Consider the following 16621-nt stretch of genomic DNA (forward strand, 5'->3'; position numbering starts at 1 on the left):
ACTGTTTATTTATGCCTTGGGTTACCTGCTGAATCAGTTTGCTGGTCCTTGGCTCTTCCTTCCCTCCCGTGGGTGATGCAGCCCAGTCTTCATGCTGGGGAAACCCGTCTAGATTAACATGGAGGATGAAGGGGCTTTGTGCTCAGTTTCTCTGGCATGGAGACTTTGAAATCGCTGGTTCCCTTTTTACAGGGGAGATGTTAAATGAGGGAGGCACCCAATCTAGAGAAAAGTTCTTATTTTTCCCTTTTTTCTTCCAGATTAAGCCTATCCCACAGATTCCTTTCAGCAAAGGGGTACATACATAAAGCTGGCAGACCTCTAGAGAGCTGTTGCACCCAGTGAAGAGAGGAGGGAAGCACCTTCTGGAGGTATCACCTCCTGATCCCCCTCCCCATGCTTGGGGAATACAGGGTGGGCTCAAGGCAGCACCAGGAGGGATGGAAGAGGGAATTCACTCCTGCCAGAGCTGACTTCTGACCCTGCCTTCTGCAGAGTAGATTTGGGAAGGCAGTAGGTGACAGCTTGCTCTGTTCCCCATCAGCAGGCACAGCTCAGGAGAGCTTTGTCCTGCTGCAAATTACTTGGGTGAAAGAAGATGGGAGTAGACAAGACCCTCCCTGTCATTTGGAAAAGAGTGCGCAGCAGCTCACCAGCTTTCAAGAGGCTCTTCAAAGGTTTCTTCACAAAGAACTCAAACTTTTAGATCTCATTTGCTTCCCTGGCAGCTCTGTAATATGAAGGGTTGGCTAAACTGGCTCTGGATTAAGAGACATTAAGGCAAGGAGCAACCAAAAATGCCCTTTGGAGCCCAAAGGAGGCTCCAGGAACTTCCCTCCCAGGTTATGTTATGGAGCAGAAATTGGGGGCTGGAGCAGTGAAGGGACAGAGGGAAGCAGAAAAGAAGAGGTAGAGGGAGGGAAACACACGAGGGAATTCCCCAGCCCAGCTGACCACAACCAGCAAAGCCCTGCTCCTCCATGCAGGGCACAGCAACATTCAGGTGGATGGACTGGCACCTCACAGGAGGGGAAACTGAGGCACAAAGGAACTCTGACATGTCCCTGGAAGCAAAAAAAGGGAAGCCCACACCAGGGTTACACTGCAATTAATGATGCTCCAATTCTTGTGCTGGCAGTCCCCTGAACAACATCCATGGTCTCTGTCTATTAAACTAGATTATGGAATGATCATTGCTAATTATATATTATTATCTAGCAAGCAGTTATCTCACTATAAAGGGTGCTCCTATAATGGACAAACACCATTCCTCTAGCACAGCCAGCCCCAATGGCAAGGAAAACAAAAAAGCCAAAATAATTTCTGCTGTGGCCAGTATTTTGCCTAAACTGGAATGTTCACATTGCAAACACTGCACTCCTGTCCCAGACAGAGGGAAGAGGAGGAGAAGGGCTGCAACATGCAGAGCCAGCCAGAAGGAGAAGGCAGGATCAAATCTGTACCCTCCAAAGCTGCCACAGAGACATGACTGTAAGCTCAAAATCCAGCTGTGAACTCTCCCACCCATCACGGAGCACTCAGCCTCCACACACCAAAATCCCCACGAGCAGGGCCCTCGCTGTCCCCGGGGCTGTGATGATCAGGAAACAGGGCTTAAAATAAGCTTGGAAAACAGCTCCCGGTAAATGCCGTCATTGCATTTTTAATTGTCCATATGCTTGATCCATTATGTTTTCCCAGATGGCTGGGCTGCCTGACTACTGCCTCCTCATCTGTGCCACTGTGGCCAGGGTCTCCAGAAGCTATCTGGATCCCCAAGGCAGTGACACCCTCATGGCAGGATCAGTGTCACTGTGGCCAGGGTCTCCAGTGGGTACCTGGAAAGCTTTGTCCTTCCCAGCACAAAACCACAAACACAGACCCATCCATGCCAAGCTCCTGGAGAGCCATGACTGGCTTGATGGCAAAAGTAGCTGGTGGCCTCCTGGCCTTATACACCAACCCCCAAGAAAACCACCCTGAGGAGCAGCAAACCTGCCCCTGCTCCATCCCCTTGTGCTTTCCCAAGGGCCAGTCCCTGTTAAATTACCAAAAATGTTTGAGGAGAGGATGCAGAGGATGCACACCACCAGCATCCTCAGTCATGGGGCTCAGCTCCAGCACTGGCTCCCTGGGTGTCACAAGCATCCCATTCCCAGACTGTGGGATTAGAGTATAAAAACTGAAAAGACAAATAACACCCTGAGCAGAGGAATAGGGGAAGAGGGAAGAAATCACTGGAGGACCATGGGTGTCTCCACAGAAAATTTATAGTGAACATTCCATAGAATAAATCGCCTGGGAAGGGGTGGATCACGACACCCTGTGCTTGCTGGGCCCCCCAGTGGGATGCCTGGTCCTGCCCAGTGCCCAGGGCCTCTGGGAAGAGGGAGCTTGTGCCAGCAGCAGTGCTCATTTTGGGGCACTTCCATCATCATTGTCTTGTCCAGTGCAGCAGCACAAAAGCACATCCCGCAGCAGCACACCCTCACAGTGTGACACATCAGGAAAACCTTCCTGGTAAATAGAGAAAACACAGAGAGCATGGCTGAGATTTTTCGGATATTTTAGCACAGCTTCTCTGCAGCAGGAGCGATTTCCCCAGGGAAGGAGAAGAATGAACCAATTGATCCCCTGGGGGCTCTTGCAGTCCTGTTTTCTATGATCTACAATTTTCCAACAGTTCTTCACCGGATTCGCACGCAGATGTTTGCAGAGGGATAACAGAGCCTCTCCCTCCCGCACAACAGCCAAGCCTTTGTCTGCTCCAGAGAGACACGACTCCACGTCCATAAGCAAAGCCAGGAAATGGGGTGGCTGCATCCAGCCCGGCTCAATCCAATCATCATGCTCTAAATAAATAATCAGATGAGCAACGGGAGTGCTGCCCGTGCCCGCCGCTCTCCCGCTTGCTCGGGAAGCACCGGGCAAACGCTAAGGAGGGAAACTGAGGCCTGATGTGTGAGCACCACAAGCATGGTGGAGGGAAGGAGTGCTGGTGATGGATTCCTGGTATCTGTTCGCCACTCATCTGAGCAGCTCTTACATGAGAAGAAGGGTTTGTTTCAGGAAATTACCTGGGCAGTGCCCCTCCTCTGCTAGGCTCTGTCCCCAGCCGGCTTAACAGAGGATGCCATTCCTGCAGGGCAGAGAGAGATTGGATCCCTAAATCTAGTGGAGAGGCTGACACATGGTAGAGGATGATTGGAGGCTGAGGAGAGTGGGTGTTTGGTGAGGACCAGCGGCTTTCCTTGCTCCAAGTGGGATGACTGGCTCAAGTGGCTCACTGCTGGTGGCAGATGCAGCTGTGAATGCCATCAGAAACAAGTGGGTAAAGGGCTTTTGGAGGCATTCAAGTTGCATTAATCACCCTGTCCATGACTCCTGCAGGCCTGGGAGTGCTGGGGATCCCCTTGACTCAGGAGCAGAGCTGCTCCCACAGCTGCAGTCCTGCATCCGCAGAGATGTGTGCAGGCGAGCACTGCACCCAGGGATGCTCAAGTGGTTGTGAACTGGAGCCAGAAGTGGAAACCCTCCCTGGGGCAACCAGGTCCAACTCCTTATTTGAGTGCAACACCAACAGCTATCCAGTAAAGCCTTTTTTCCTGCAAACCACAGGGTTCTGGAAGCTCCAGCTGGGCGAGGAGGTGCCTGTCCTGCAGGCAAGGGCTGGATGCTGCTGGGTGCTGTGGGCTCCCCGCCAGGCACGAGCAGCCGCAGTGCTCACCTGTTTCAGCAAAATCTGGGCCACCAAGAAGGTTAATTATATCTTTAAGTTTCTTTCAGCTGTCAAATCTTGTAACTATGGTCTCAAGCTGACAGTTCTATACCCAGCAATTAAGCAGCAGCGAGGCTTTGCAGGCAGCGGAGGGGGGGGGGGGCTGGCCTTGTTTACCATCTCTGCACACAACAGGCTCTCAAAACATTCCCTTAATGGAGCTTAACCGTGCTGGCAAATATTTCCCTCGGAAATCTCACATTTGCCGATGTGTTGCACCAACAAACGCCAAATCAATCCAGGCTCCAATAACGAAGGCTCCTCATTAGGAGGCATGCGCAGCTCTGTGCCTTCTTCCCTCCCCAGACACTCTCTCAGGGCTGGTGCAATCCAGGAGGAAAAGCTGCTCGATCATCATCCTATTCCTTTGCTGCTGCTTCCTCTGATGCTCTGATGTACAGAACTCTCCCAGAGGGAAGCAGGACATCAGTCAGGGCAGCCTTTCACTGACAGGACTCTCCTGTCAGTCCCTGCTAAATGCTGGATTCAGCAGCACAAGGGGTTTGCTGTGCCCCTGAATGACCACACTGGGACACTTTAGGATCTCTCCATGCACTGCAGTATGTTTCACACAGGCTGGAGGAGGAGGGGTGGCCTCTTTCCATAGCAAGATTTCATGTGGCTTTGACACATGCTGGCTCTGACCCACAGGGATGAACACAGGCTGCTCTGTGACAGCCACTCCCTCTTGGATGCCAAAGGGGAATGTCCTTTGTGCTGCGGTGGCAAAAGAGGCAGGCAGGGGTTATTCAGCCATCCATCAGGGCTCTTGGTGAGGATCCCCAGTTTTCTGGAGGGGCAGACAATCACAGGACTCTTTATTTTCCTGCTCTCAGGTGCTGAGCTCACCTTCTGCAGGAACCACGAGTGGAGGTCTGGTGTCACTGAGGTCCCAGGGGAGCCAACCCCTCCTGCCAAGGTTGTCTTTACAGGGTTACCAAAACCTCCATGCTCCAACATCTCCCCAAGCCATAGCAGGATTTGCCCATATTTTCAGACTTCAGGAGTAATGCTGTAGAAAGTTTGCAGCCATGGACACTTGGATATGCTGTAAAGGAGGAAAACACAGAGGAGAAGAGGATTTTTCTCCTCCCCTCCAGCTGCTGGTGGCTGAGGCGCTCAGATGAGTCCTGCAAGAAGGTGAGACAACATGAGAAGATCAAACGAGGAGCTCCAGGGCACAGCGAATGCATCTCATCACATCACCCACAGATACCCAGAAACATCACCCGGGAGCACCTACATGAGCTACATCTGCGTGTGCCAGGTGGAGATCCCTATAACACAGCTCCACAGTTCTCCCCCAAGCACGGGCTGGGAGCACAGAGAACATTTGTTGGGAATATAGCTACATTTGGGGATGGTTTGTACCTCCAAGAACTCAGCTAGAAATAATTGACAGGAAGATTTGCAGCCATCGGCAAACAACGTTCCCTTCCTGAAAGCAGCAGCACTACAGGGAAAACAAATTGAAGCAGGTGCGGGAAGAGTTAGGGAGTGCAAGAATTGCATTCCTGAGCCAAATGGACAGATTGAGACAGAGGAAAACAAATTGGGAAGGGAAACGGCTGCCTATTGCCCAGATTTTTCAGGCACTTGGAGAACGTGGAGGTTGGGTTCACGCTCAGTTTCAGGGCCTGGGAGCTGTGTCTCTGTTTGGGCAGCTGTGTTAGGGCTCAGCCTGGGGTGAGGGTGGATTTTGGGGTGCCTTTCTGCCCCAGGCAGGACTGCAGTCCCTGGAGCCTGGAAGGAGCATCCTAGAGAAGCACCAGCCCCACCACTGCGATGACCATGAGGAGTCCAGCCAGGATGCAGATGCTGATGAAGACGATGTCGCTGGTGTCCTGGCTCTTGATTTCACGGGTGTCCATCGCTTCCCCCTCCCGCTGCTGGGCATCCACCAGGTTTTCTGCCTGGCTGAGCCTGGGTGGATCAGGGCCAGCGATAAGGGTCACTGAGGCTTCCTTCCTCTTTGGCTCACACTGCACCTCATACTGGTGGATGTCCTCCTGGTCTCCCACTGAAAAATCGAGGTAGAGGGTGCTGACGATGACAGATGTGTTGTTGCGTCTCTGCAAGACAAGGGACACGGCTCCTCAGGGTTTTGGAGGGGCTGGCCATGAATCAGGCCAGTATCTACTGGGAAAATGTGAGAGGGACCAGGAATACCTCTCTGCAGCCAGCACAAAGCTAACCATGTACACAGCTTGCTTTAAAGGAGGGTTTGCTGACTGCTTACCTGGGATTCACTGCCACAGGTGTCGAATCTGGTGTGTATTTTAAAGTTCCTGCCAACCACCTGGGCTGCACAGGAGGGGGTCCCCAAATAAATCCTACTCCTCTCCAGCTGGGCCAGGGACTGCACAGGGATCTGGATGTGGAAGTCTGTCCGGGTGCAGCTGACGTTCATGGGCACAACTATTGGGACAGAAAACAGGGTGCACATGTAGAGCAATGGTGACCCCAGTCCCTCTCCATCACTCCTTCTAGCACTGTGTTTGGCCTTTCTGGATGTAGAAAGGATCCACACAGGGAAAGAAGCAGGGAGGAAAAATACCCCCCTCTTTAAAGTGAATCCTTGCTCAGCTTGAACTAACCACTTGGGCAATATGAATTATTGAATTATTCCAGCTCCCTCTGAATCTCGGCCTTATGAAACTGGGAAGATGCAATAAAATCAATACGAAAAAATAGTGTCACTTTGCTTCACTTAGTGCATTATAAAACCATTAGAAGATTTACCAAATAACTAAAGTGCATTAGATCAAGAGGGGAAAGTGGATCCTCTCTCCTGGTGTGAAGGCTTTCATTCAATGGCCATAAATCACACACGCCCTGCCCAAGCCATGCCTTTTGGTGGGCCTGAAAGGGAAATATCTGCATGGCTGAAGGGCTGTGGGTGTGGAGGAGAGAAGGAAAATATCTGCATGGCTGAAAGTCTGTGGGTGTGGATGCAGAGACTGAGGTGCCCCTCTGCATCTGCGGGCTCCTGAGGAAGCTGGTGGCAGGGAGAGGCTGGTGTGTCCGGTGGGAGCAGCTGCTCTCCTGGCAGTGCTGGCAGCTGGGTGTGCCACGCAGGATGTTAATCACAAGCAGATGCCGGAGTCACTGGGCAAACATAGCCGGCAGGCTCAGCTCTATGGAGGGAGGCTCAGTTTCACATCCAAGCCTTTGTCCTCCCCTAGCATGCATCTGGCAGTGTGTACCAGGGGATGCAGGAGCCTTGGGCAGCTGGGAGATGTCACACCCCTCTCTGTGGTAGCACCCCATTTATCTGTCTGCAGGCTGCTCCCTCTGGAGCAGGGTTTCTCCATGACCAGTCACAGACACCAAGATACTCTCCCTGCACACGGCTGTAAACAGTGAGAAAACAGTGGGACAAGGACAGGGACAGACCTGCTGTGCACACTACAGCTCTACTAAATGTTCAGTACCCCTGCTCTCCCTCCAGAGGCTGCAGAGGCTCAGGATAAAACTCCATCCCATCTCTAACTCCAAGAGCCACATACCTCCAAATCCTTTCTGCTACACTGGAAATAAGGAACAATTTTGCAGCTGAGGGATAAAACCTAGGCCAGTCCCTGCATTGCCTGTGCTGCCAGTCCACCAGCCGTGCTCTGGCTGCAGCCCTCTGGAAAGGCTGCCCCTGGCTGAATCATCCCTGACCCACAGGTCAGCTCGGATGTAATTATCTTGAAATACAACAAACGCCATAAATTTGCTGGCGTTTGAGGTGCAAAGGTTGGCAAATAGAGGAGGAAGGTTACACACCGCTCCTCCCACCAGCTGTGGACATGCTGGCTGGGACACAGGGCATGCCAGCAGCAGGGATGTGCCAGGCAGGGCTGGCCAGGTGGATTTGGGAATGCTGTGCCCCGGGGGTCCTGCCCTCCCGTGCTGCTGCCAATGGAGGAGGAGACATGGTTTATGTCTGCCTGCTCAGCTGTGTGCTGGCAAGGCCGGAGCATCCAGGGGAGCAGGAAACAAGGTTGTGATGTTTGAGCTGATCACCTTCTCTGGGGCTTTGGCCCATTAAAAACCCCCTGGTTTTCTCTCCCTCACACCCTGAGAGAGGAACAGGAGCACAACAGTGGCAGACACACAGAATTCGAAGTTGGAAAGCATCTCCTGAATACTAAACATGAAGTGGAGCTCACTTGCCACGTCTTCCTCCACCCCATCCCTAAGGAGCCATGGGCTCTGCTCCTGCAGACAGGAACCTTCACTGATGATCCTTCTGGAAATTACATGGTCTCAGTCATGTCCCAATGGAACTAAAGCACTGAGGAGCACCCAAGTGGGACCTTACCTCCCACATAGGAGATGGAGAAGCCCCTCTTGGCCGTGTTGCGGTCAGTGTGGAGGACCAGGAGCAGCCGGTTGCTGCGGGAGGTGATGGGAGCCAGGCTCTCCCGCCCACACCACCGTCCCAGCAGGGATCCATTCTCAGTGCCACCATCAAAGGCAGACAAGTGATCATAGTCACAGCCACCTGTCAGGCTGCTCCGGCCCTCCAGCTCCATGTCCAGGAGGAAGACCTTGATGCGGTAGCCTGGGGGTAGCTGGATGCTCCACTGGCACTTGAGGTTGTTGGGGTAGAAGTTGGGGTACTGAGGGCTGGAGAAATTCCCTTTGATGGTGCTGAACACCTCCTGGCACTCACCTGCTCAGGGAAAAAAGGGGAAAGGAAAAATCAAAAGCAAACCTGAAGCTCCCTGGGTGTGGATGAGTGATCAGTTGTTTTACTGCTAAAGGATGCTCTGCCCTTCACCTCACTGCTCCCTGCCTTGCATTTGGCTGACGGACAACCAGCGCTTTTGGGGGATGGAAATTCCCAAGGTAGCCAAAGTCATATAGGAGCACATGGGAAAACCCATCTACCCAGGGAATGGCATGAATAACAGAGAAGGGTGGCTCTTGCTCAAGAGAAGGACAGCCCAGGGCTTGTAATAGCCACAATGATGCCATTTGCATTGTGTGATGGCTTACACTTCACACCATCATCTCATGGGATCTCCCCAAAGATCCCCCATATCATCTCCTCTTGCTGCTGGGAGGGAGAGAATCCCCACCCCAACCCAGTGCCTGTCCCCATGTCCTTCCCACTGCCCCACCACCCTGAGACCCCCGCACCCGAGTAGAAATGGGCCTTGAAGCCCCTGCCACCGATGTTGAAGTCCGACTTGAAGACGATGAGGAGGTGCGGGGTGGAGGAGATGGTGCGGGGCGGGCGGGTGCTGCCGCAGTAACGTCCCAGGCGGGGGGCAGTGACGGTGGGGCCATCAAAAAGGGCCACATAATCAAAGCCACAGCCTTGGCCCCCCTCCATCTGGAAGTCAGCAAACACCAGGGTGAGGGGGCCACCACTGCTGGCCCCCCCGATGCTCCAGCGGCACTCGGCATCGTTGGGGTAGCTCTCGGGGTAGCGGGGGCTGGTGATCTCCCCAGAGAGCCCCGTCAGCTGCCCACCGCAGGCATCTGCAAGGAGGCAAGGATGATGATGAGGGCAGTGGAAGAGAATGGATGGACGGATGCTCGGTGACCACCACCCCTCCCTGCTACCTTTCCTGTAGGCAGCGGCAAAGCCGTGCTTGGCCACGTGCCGGTCGGAGCGGAAGACCACTGCCATGACGTGCCAGGCGGAGGAGAAGGGTGGTGGGGGCCTGTGGCCACAGAAGGTGCCCAGAAGGTTGCCCCGGTCCCGGGTAGCCCCATTGTAGACCTGGAGGTAGTCGTAGGCGCAGGCGTCATGGTACTCCAGCTCGAAGTGGCTGAAGGACAGCAGGACGGAGGAGCCCTCGGCCACCACGATGAGCCACGTGCACTCCGTCTCGTAGGGATACAGCCCCGGGAAGTTGGGGCTGGAGAAATTGCCAGAGGGTGCTGAAAGCACTCCCCCGCATTTGATGCCTGGGGGACACAGAGGTGGATGTGATGTCCCCTTTCCAGGGGAAGCCCAAAAGAATGGAGACAGGATGCACAGCACCAGCTCCATCCCATCACCACACTACCAAAACACCAGAATCCTGCAGACCTCCACTGGGCTTGTCCACCCACTCTCCCTGGAGGATGCGTGTGCCCCCATCACCTTTCATCCCTCCATGTAACCCCTTTGCCCCATGCTGCCCCTGTGGGGGCTGCAGCAGGGCTCAGCTGTGCCCTTGAGCTTGTCCTGCCAGTGACAGCACAGCATCCACACCTGTTTAGGGCAGGGAAAAAGGAAGCTGGGAGTGAGTTTTAAAGGCTCAGTGGTTCCAGGCTCGCCAGTGCCCCAGCTGCCCAGCCCTTCAGCTTTGTGCCTCCCACTGACCACGCTCCCTCCATATAATGGTGGTATCAGAGAATTTGAGCTGGGAGAAACAGGGGTGAAGGGCTCGATCTGCTGAACAATGAGTTATGCATGTAGGGATCGATTTCCTAATGAAATCTTTATACTGAGACATGGTTATTATAAAATAAGGCTGAGAGGGGGCCGGCTGTCACTTGCCCCTGGGTCTGATTAGGGCTGGGGTGAAGAGGCTGATACAGGGGGTACATACATCATGTCTGGGAGGGATGCAGACCCTGCATAGCCCCCAGGAGACATGTGTGGGTTCCCAAACAAGGCTGGGCACTCACTGCCATCAATCTGGGCCAAGTATATTGCAAATCAATAGTCAGCCTGTGCACATCGCTTTTCATCGTGCTCACTGGCATGGTGACCTTCCAGCAAGGGGGGTCCCGGGATGTGTGGGATGCAGCACCACGTGTGTGTGTCTGGCCAGATCTAAAATCACCTTGCTAATTGCTGGGGATAGGCAGTGAAGTAATATGGGGCTGGTACGGAAGGAATAACGCTGTTGAAATAAATACCCAAGAGGGGAGCCTGCGGGAGAAGTGAGTAGCCACGGTGCAGGCAGATGGATGGATGAAGGGCTGGGAGCCTTGGGGTGCTCTGGGAAGCCCAGGTGCGTGTAGATGGGGGGTGAGCAGGCACCACAGGGCAGTGGTGTGGCCTCAGGAGCACCTGCACCAGGGCCAGGGATGGGTTTTGATTTCTGGCACAGCCCTTCTGTGATAAAGGCCCTGCTGTTTTTGGGATGGGGGACTGCTTGGCCCACCCTATCCCCTGAATTACTGTGTCATCTGCTAGTCCTGCTCTGCATCCTGGGGGACGTTTCATCCGGATAAGGTGAGAGGTTTATTGCATGCCTGCCACACACACATACATGTATACATATAAATCTGTAGGCGTATACAGATTTATATAGGCAAGTGCAACTCCAGAAGCTAACAAACCCTTCACCAAAGCACCTGTACACCACAACAGGACAACCCCTACCTGCAATCCTCAGTAAGGTAAGCATGAAGCAGAAAGCCAAGCACGGAGCAGTGTCCCACATTTGCTGCCACACACGGCGACTCCAGATCCCAGCTCCTTGCCCCTGGCCTGAGCCAGACCCTCTCCCTGCTGGAGAGCTGGAACCCACTGGCACCCCAGAGCCACTGTGGCACCTGCAAACGGCCCTCCCCTCCTCAGGGACCATGGATGCCCATCCAGCCCACTGGGAGCTGGGACCAGGCTCTTACCTCTGCTGGGAGCATCCTCGAGAGCCCCGCAGAGCACAGCCAGCACTGCCAGGCAGCCCAGCCCTGTGCACCCCATCCTCCAGCAGGCAAATCTCCCCTCACCAGTGCCTGAGCATCCTTTTGGAGCTGTCTATCTGGGAGGAAAAAAAAAATAAAGAGAGAAATAAATAAAAAGCAGGAGGACTGTAGAATTAATAGCGGAATGAATAATTCATCGCTTGTTTGAATTAAGAGCAGCAAGGTAACTTGATCTATTCCTCCCTTCCTTCACTCAGTTTTAATGATCTGGATCAAATGTCCCAAGGATTTACACTATACCAGATACCTTGTCAATACACTATATTTAGAAGAGATATTAATGTTTCAGAAATGGTGTATAACGGCAATAAGTCTGGGCTGACAATATGCCCTTAAGGGGCTATGAAAATAATTTAGCTCGCCAGGCAAGCCAGCGAACCAAAATGGGAATTTCAGACTTACCGCGGAAAAGCATCTCAGGAATTAACATGATTTATACTGCGGCACCCAGTGCACAAAGCCAGCTGGTGGTAAAGGCTAGAGAAACAGGGAACAGGATTGAAACGCGGCCGCGTCTCCGTGCCGGCTGCCCAGTCAGCATCCCTGCAGCAGGAGTCCAGGCTCAGTGGGATGCTCAGCCCGGGGAAGCGGCAGCCGTGAGCACTAAAGATAGCAAATCCCACCTCCCCCGAGGAAGATTAGAGATGAATTGTGACTCATGGGCAAAAAACATCGATTATTATAGAACCTGCTAAGGCCTTGGAGAATTGCCACGTTCTTCCACGCTGGCTCACGCTACTTCTCGCCCAGGCTCTTGGATGCACTCGGCTGAAGGTAATCAAGCCTTTGAGTTTGGTGGGAAAGATGTGCTCCTTGTGCTGTGCCACATTAGCTGGAGAAACCCCAAACCCAACAGCGGCTCAGTTCCTTCCCTCCCGCCCAGGAGAGAAAAGACTTTCCTGCTGCCACAGCCCACACCCACATGAATGCCAGGAAACAAAATCCCACGAGGGCCTCCCAGCATGAGGGACCTGTGCTAAAAAAGTCACCTTCAAAGCAGCAGGGAGAGAAGCAGTGAGTACCTCTAAATCTCAGGCAGGAGACAAGTTGCATTTATTAATTAAGCAATGAGGATCGATGCCTGAGACATTTCCTGTGGATTAATGATGGGCTGGGAGGTGCTGATGGCCTGAGGTGCAGCTAAAGACCATTAATACCAACTGGTCATGAATCCCCAGGAAATGCTCCATGCCAAGGTCGTTAAGTGCCTGCATATATTTATGGGGAATAATAACAACAATAATATTTGTACAGGCTCTCTCCCCACTGCCCAGCCTTGCTGGAGCCATGCCGAGGGCTGCTGGGAGCATTGGGACATCCCAGCCAGGAGCCTGCTATCCTAAGCCCAGCTGAGGCAGGGAACATTGGGTTCTGTCCTGGGGCCTTGGGCACTGCATCACCCCACCAGCACCAGGACTAAGTGCACAATGGAATGAGGAGGAGCAGGGCAGCTCCCCCTGTCCCTGGGCACTGTGTGAAGATCCTGCCCCAGTGCAGGCTCTGGGAGACGCTGTGATGCTGGCACATCTCCTGCTGACCTCCCAGGCACATTACAGACCTTAATTAGCTGCTTCCCTAATGGCTTGGAGAGGAGGTCTGTCCTTGTCAACACAGCAAAGATGCAGGAGAGGTCTGGCCATGGCACAGGGGTCTCTCCTGGTATTCTCCATTGCCAGAACCCTGGTTCATCCTGGAGGAGTGTTCAGCCCTCCCAGCCACCATCCCCTGGGCTCGGGGACAACATGCTCCCCAACTTCTGTGTCGCTGCACTATGGAGCAACACATTCATCCTCATCACATCCATCCTGGGCAACACCCTCTGTCTTCCAGCCTTTCCAGCACTGCCTCAGCACCGAGGCAGTGCCCAGGACGCTGGTACCTGCACAGCTGCTCCTCTCCCTCCCCTCAGCTGTACTCTGCATCCACAATCCCCAGGAGATGGGGGCCAGGGCTGTGCAGCACAGCAGCTGTGCCCCACTCCCAGGAGACGGCATCCATCAACCACCAGCACATTCACCCTTCTCCTGACCCGGAGATGGCCATTCCCAGGGCCTGAGCCCAGGCAACCCGGTTGTCAGCTGCAGAGTGGGGTGGGAGGGCAGAGGGAGGCAGGCGGAGAGTGACATGCAGCAGGGAAGCAAAGGAGCCAGGCATGGAGGTCCGGCTGGAAGGGGCTCTGGAACAGCCCAGGGTACTTTGGCACCGGCCACTGACATGGTGGGTGATTTCAAGGTGTGCCATGTCAGGGCTGCCTCTGTTCCTCTGTGGGCAAATTTATAAATCATGAGTCAAAAAGGCATTTGATTCATTTAAACAGAAAGGACGTCATCAGGACTGTGAGACTTCAGAGAAGATCAAAGGTTTAAAAACGGTCCCCAGGAGAAACGGGAATTATTTAGGCAGGAAATAATGAGATGAAATTAAGAAGGTATTTAGGCTGCACATGAGGAAGAAGAAAGGAAGCGAAGTGAAGCCCCTTCCCCCGTCACAGCGCTGCACGGGTGGCAGGGGCTTCCTGGGGGCAGCCAGAGATCGGGAGCACCAGCAGCAGCCCCCCACCTGGAAGGAGAGGCAGGATGTGAGCCCCTGCCCCGGCTGGGCATCGGCTGCCCACCCGAGCTCACACACCTCCAGCTCCACAGATGCCCCAGTCACCAAGAGCACCGACACCGATTCCCCGTGAAACTGCACCATGGGGTGGTTCTGGGCCTCCGAAGGGAAGGAAACCTCTCATCTTCCCCCGGCAAGGAAAATTCTGTCCGAGAGCCTTTCCACTCCACATCCCTGCGTTTCTTTGCAGGAATCCACGCCATCCTCTGAAAGGGGCTGTCCTCATGGGGGATGGTTGGGATGAGGGGACTCGTGTAAGAGCCAGCCTGAGAAACAACAAAAGGCGGGAGGGGGAAGGGAGAGCAGGGCAGAAAAATAGAGAACAAAGTGCCTGCGGGCGGTTTAAAGGCTCCTTCGAGTTCCTGCTTCCAAGGACATCATCTCCCCCATGGAGAATGTCTCGCAAAGCCCCTGTCCCCTCGGGCGGGACATGCCCCGCTCCTCCCGCTCGGCCGCAGCCCGCCCTCGCAGGATGGCAACCCGCAGCACTCACAGCTTGCTCCGTCTCTCACCACCCTCCCTTTGAGCCACGAACAAAGACGGAGCTGCGCGGCAGAACGGCCGGACCAGCTGGGTAGGGTTTAACCATCGTGGCCCATATGTGCTGAAATACCCAGACATATTGGGGTTGTGTTTAAAGGAACAGTCCCAGCTTTCACGCAGAAAGCCGGCGCTTTTCCAAGGCGAGCGTGAAGTTTTTTACCTTGGGCCTTGGCAAAAAGGTGGGGTGGGGGTTTAGCAAAATCTCAAAACGACATAATATTTAAAGCAAGAGGAATAGAAGTAAGATTTTCACATGCTTAATATGTGCAGAAATATTTTCTCCATGTTCCTAGCTAAGGCCAAAGTAGGGAAAGTAACTGGAGAAAGCATCTCATTATTTTATCAGCCTGCGCTGCAAAGAAGCACCTTCACTATGCAGTGACTTAGGGTGGCTGAAGCACATCGTGGATTGGAGATGAGAGCTTGCCTTGGACTGACCATGGACAACTTCCCTGGATCTCCATGCCTTTAAAGCCAGAACCCTATTTTGGGTGAGGAAGATCGCTTTCTTGTCAGCCCTTGCTCTAAGGAAGTTAACATAAAAGCTGCAGCTACACTTGATTAATTCCACGCATTTGGTAACTGGAGACAAATCTCAGCAGTGCAAAGTGAACTTACACTCCCTCCCAAATGTGTGAATTGAGCTACCACTTCAGTGCACACTGTGTTTTTTGTGTAACAAACTACATCTCCTTTGTGTAAGGTGTAGTGTTAGACACAGGTACAAAAGAAGGCATGAATGATAATGCAATAATCATCTGACACAGCCAGGAAAACCCCAACACAGGATGGACTGGGAATGAACAGAAAAACACAAGGTGTGCAGAGAAGCAGTATTTCCAGGCATAGATACTAAACACAGCAGTCTAAGAAGGTAAAAGAGTGGACAGCAGATACCTCAGAGGAAAAACAGCAGCATTTTGGACTGAAAAGAGAGGAAGGGGACCAGGTGCCCAGGCTGGGTGCTGTGCCAGGCTGCCTCCCGGGGCAGCTCCCTGGCTCTGCTCCGTGTCCCACAGGGAAGCACCCCAGCAGAGACCCACACAGCTTTCCCTCCTCAGGTGGTGTTCCTGTATGCTTAGGGAACCTCCTCAGGCACCTGGGAGAGTCCTGTGACAACACCAAACAGCTGTTTATTTGAAAAGAGGTTCAGTTTAATGAGCCAGGGCTATGATACAACAGTTAGGGGACATGGAAAGCAAACAACCATCCTCCCTGACAGACAGCAGCCACAACCTGGCCACACTCGCCCAGTTTTGGGACACGCTCTTTGTCTCCCCAGGCAGCATTTCAAGGGTTAAGCACAGGGTAGGTAGCACAGGCTGTGCCAGGGAAGCAGCTCAGCCTGCCTAAGATCTCACTAGCCATAATGTATCATTTCATCCTTATGGATAGCTCTTCCATATACAGTTGGAAAGGCTGTTTCCAGAGATCAGTGCCACCTTCTCTGTATTAGTGTACAGTGGGGAAACTGAGGCACAGTGAGGCTGAAGGGACTTGCCTGACATCAGCCTGCACATGACAGAACCAAAATTATCCAGACTCTGCCATTCTCTTGGCCTGGCAAGGATCCATGAGGATTCTGTCTCTCCTCTGGACACCTAGCAGGGCACAACACCACTGCAGAATAACACAGATTGCAAAGCAAGTCACCAATCTCTGTATTACAGCAGAGCTGTGTGCATGGTACAGTAAGTACCCCCTTAGGAGATCTCTCTCTCTTAAAATTGCACTTGAAGACTTCCATTAAAATTACCACACTGGTCCCTGAGGTGTGGGTGGCACACCATGTAGCAGCCACTCTGGAATGGCACCCATTCCTTAAAACATCCAGGCATGAGGATCAACAAATAGCTGCTCCAAGGAGCTCAGTCTTCTGAGCAGGCCCATTTTGTGCAATATCTGCAAAGAAACAAGGACATTCAAGGCTCAGCCTGAGGTTCCTCAGGTCAGGAATATCCTGCTAAAAGACAAAACAGGAATTTTCTTCAATTCCTGTTGCAGTGGGGATACCGCAACACGCATATATCAAACCAGGAGTCC

At 53.2% G+C, this 16621-nt stretch overlaps 2 protein-coding genes across 9 annotated transcripts in view; both read right to left on the reverse strand.

Moving 5' to 3' along the window:
* Nucleotides 1–2251: 2251 nt before the first annotated feature.
* CDCP2 (CUB domain containing protein 2) lies at nt 2252–12912 on the reverse strand. 5 transcript variants are annotated; one of them, XR_006016510.1, is made up of 8 exons: nt 11828–12099; nt 11348–11481; nt 9341–9688; nt 8912–9256; nt 8088–8441; nt 6018–6196; nt 4628–5850; nt 2252–2517 (listed from the first exon to the last, which is right to left on the reverse strand). XR_006016510.1 is itself a non-coding variant. In XM_042030751.1 (8 exons), exons 3-8 carry the CDS (start codon nt 11421–11423, stop codon nt 5536–5538), a joined length of 1617 nt encoding a protein of 538 aa, XP_041886685.1. In that variant the 5' UTR covers nt 11424–11481; nt 11828–11902; nt 12114–12912; the 3' UTR covers nt 2252–5535. The 5 variants fall into 5 exon arrangements, 3 of the variants coding, with proteins under 3 accessions (XP_041886685.1, XP_041886683.1, XP_041886684.1); XR_006016509.1 differs by having other exon boundaries at nt 3078–5850; XM_042030751.1 differs by adding an exon at nt 12114–12912 and having other exon boundaries at nt 2252–5850; nt 11828–11902.
* Nucleotides 12913–15710: 2798 nt separating this feature from the next.
* LOC121665892 (NADH-cytochrome b5 reductase-like) overlaps nt 15711–16621 on the reverse strand; it is an 11069-nt gene continuing 10158 nt past the window's right edge. For all 4 annotated transcript variants that reach the window (XM_042030756.1, XM_042030759.1, XM_042030758.1 and 1 more), the window contains exon 8: nt 15711–16573. In XM_042030756.1, the coding sequence (XP_041886690.1) occupies nt 16542–16573 (32 nt within the window). In that variant the 3' untranslated portion in view covers nt 15711–16541. The remainder of the gene's footprint in view (nt 16574–16621) is intronic.

The sequence above is a fragment of the Corvus kubaryi genome, unplaced genomic scaffold (genome assembly GCF_017639235.1).
Source record: "Corvus kubaryi isolate FWS band 111438036 unplaced genomic scaffold, C.kubaryi_AGA036_p1.0 37334, whole genome shotgun sequence".
Taxonomy (NCBI): Eukaryota; Metazoa; Chordata; class Aves; order Passeriformes; family Corvidae; genus Corvus; species Corvus kubaryi.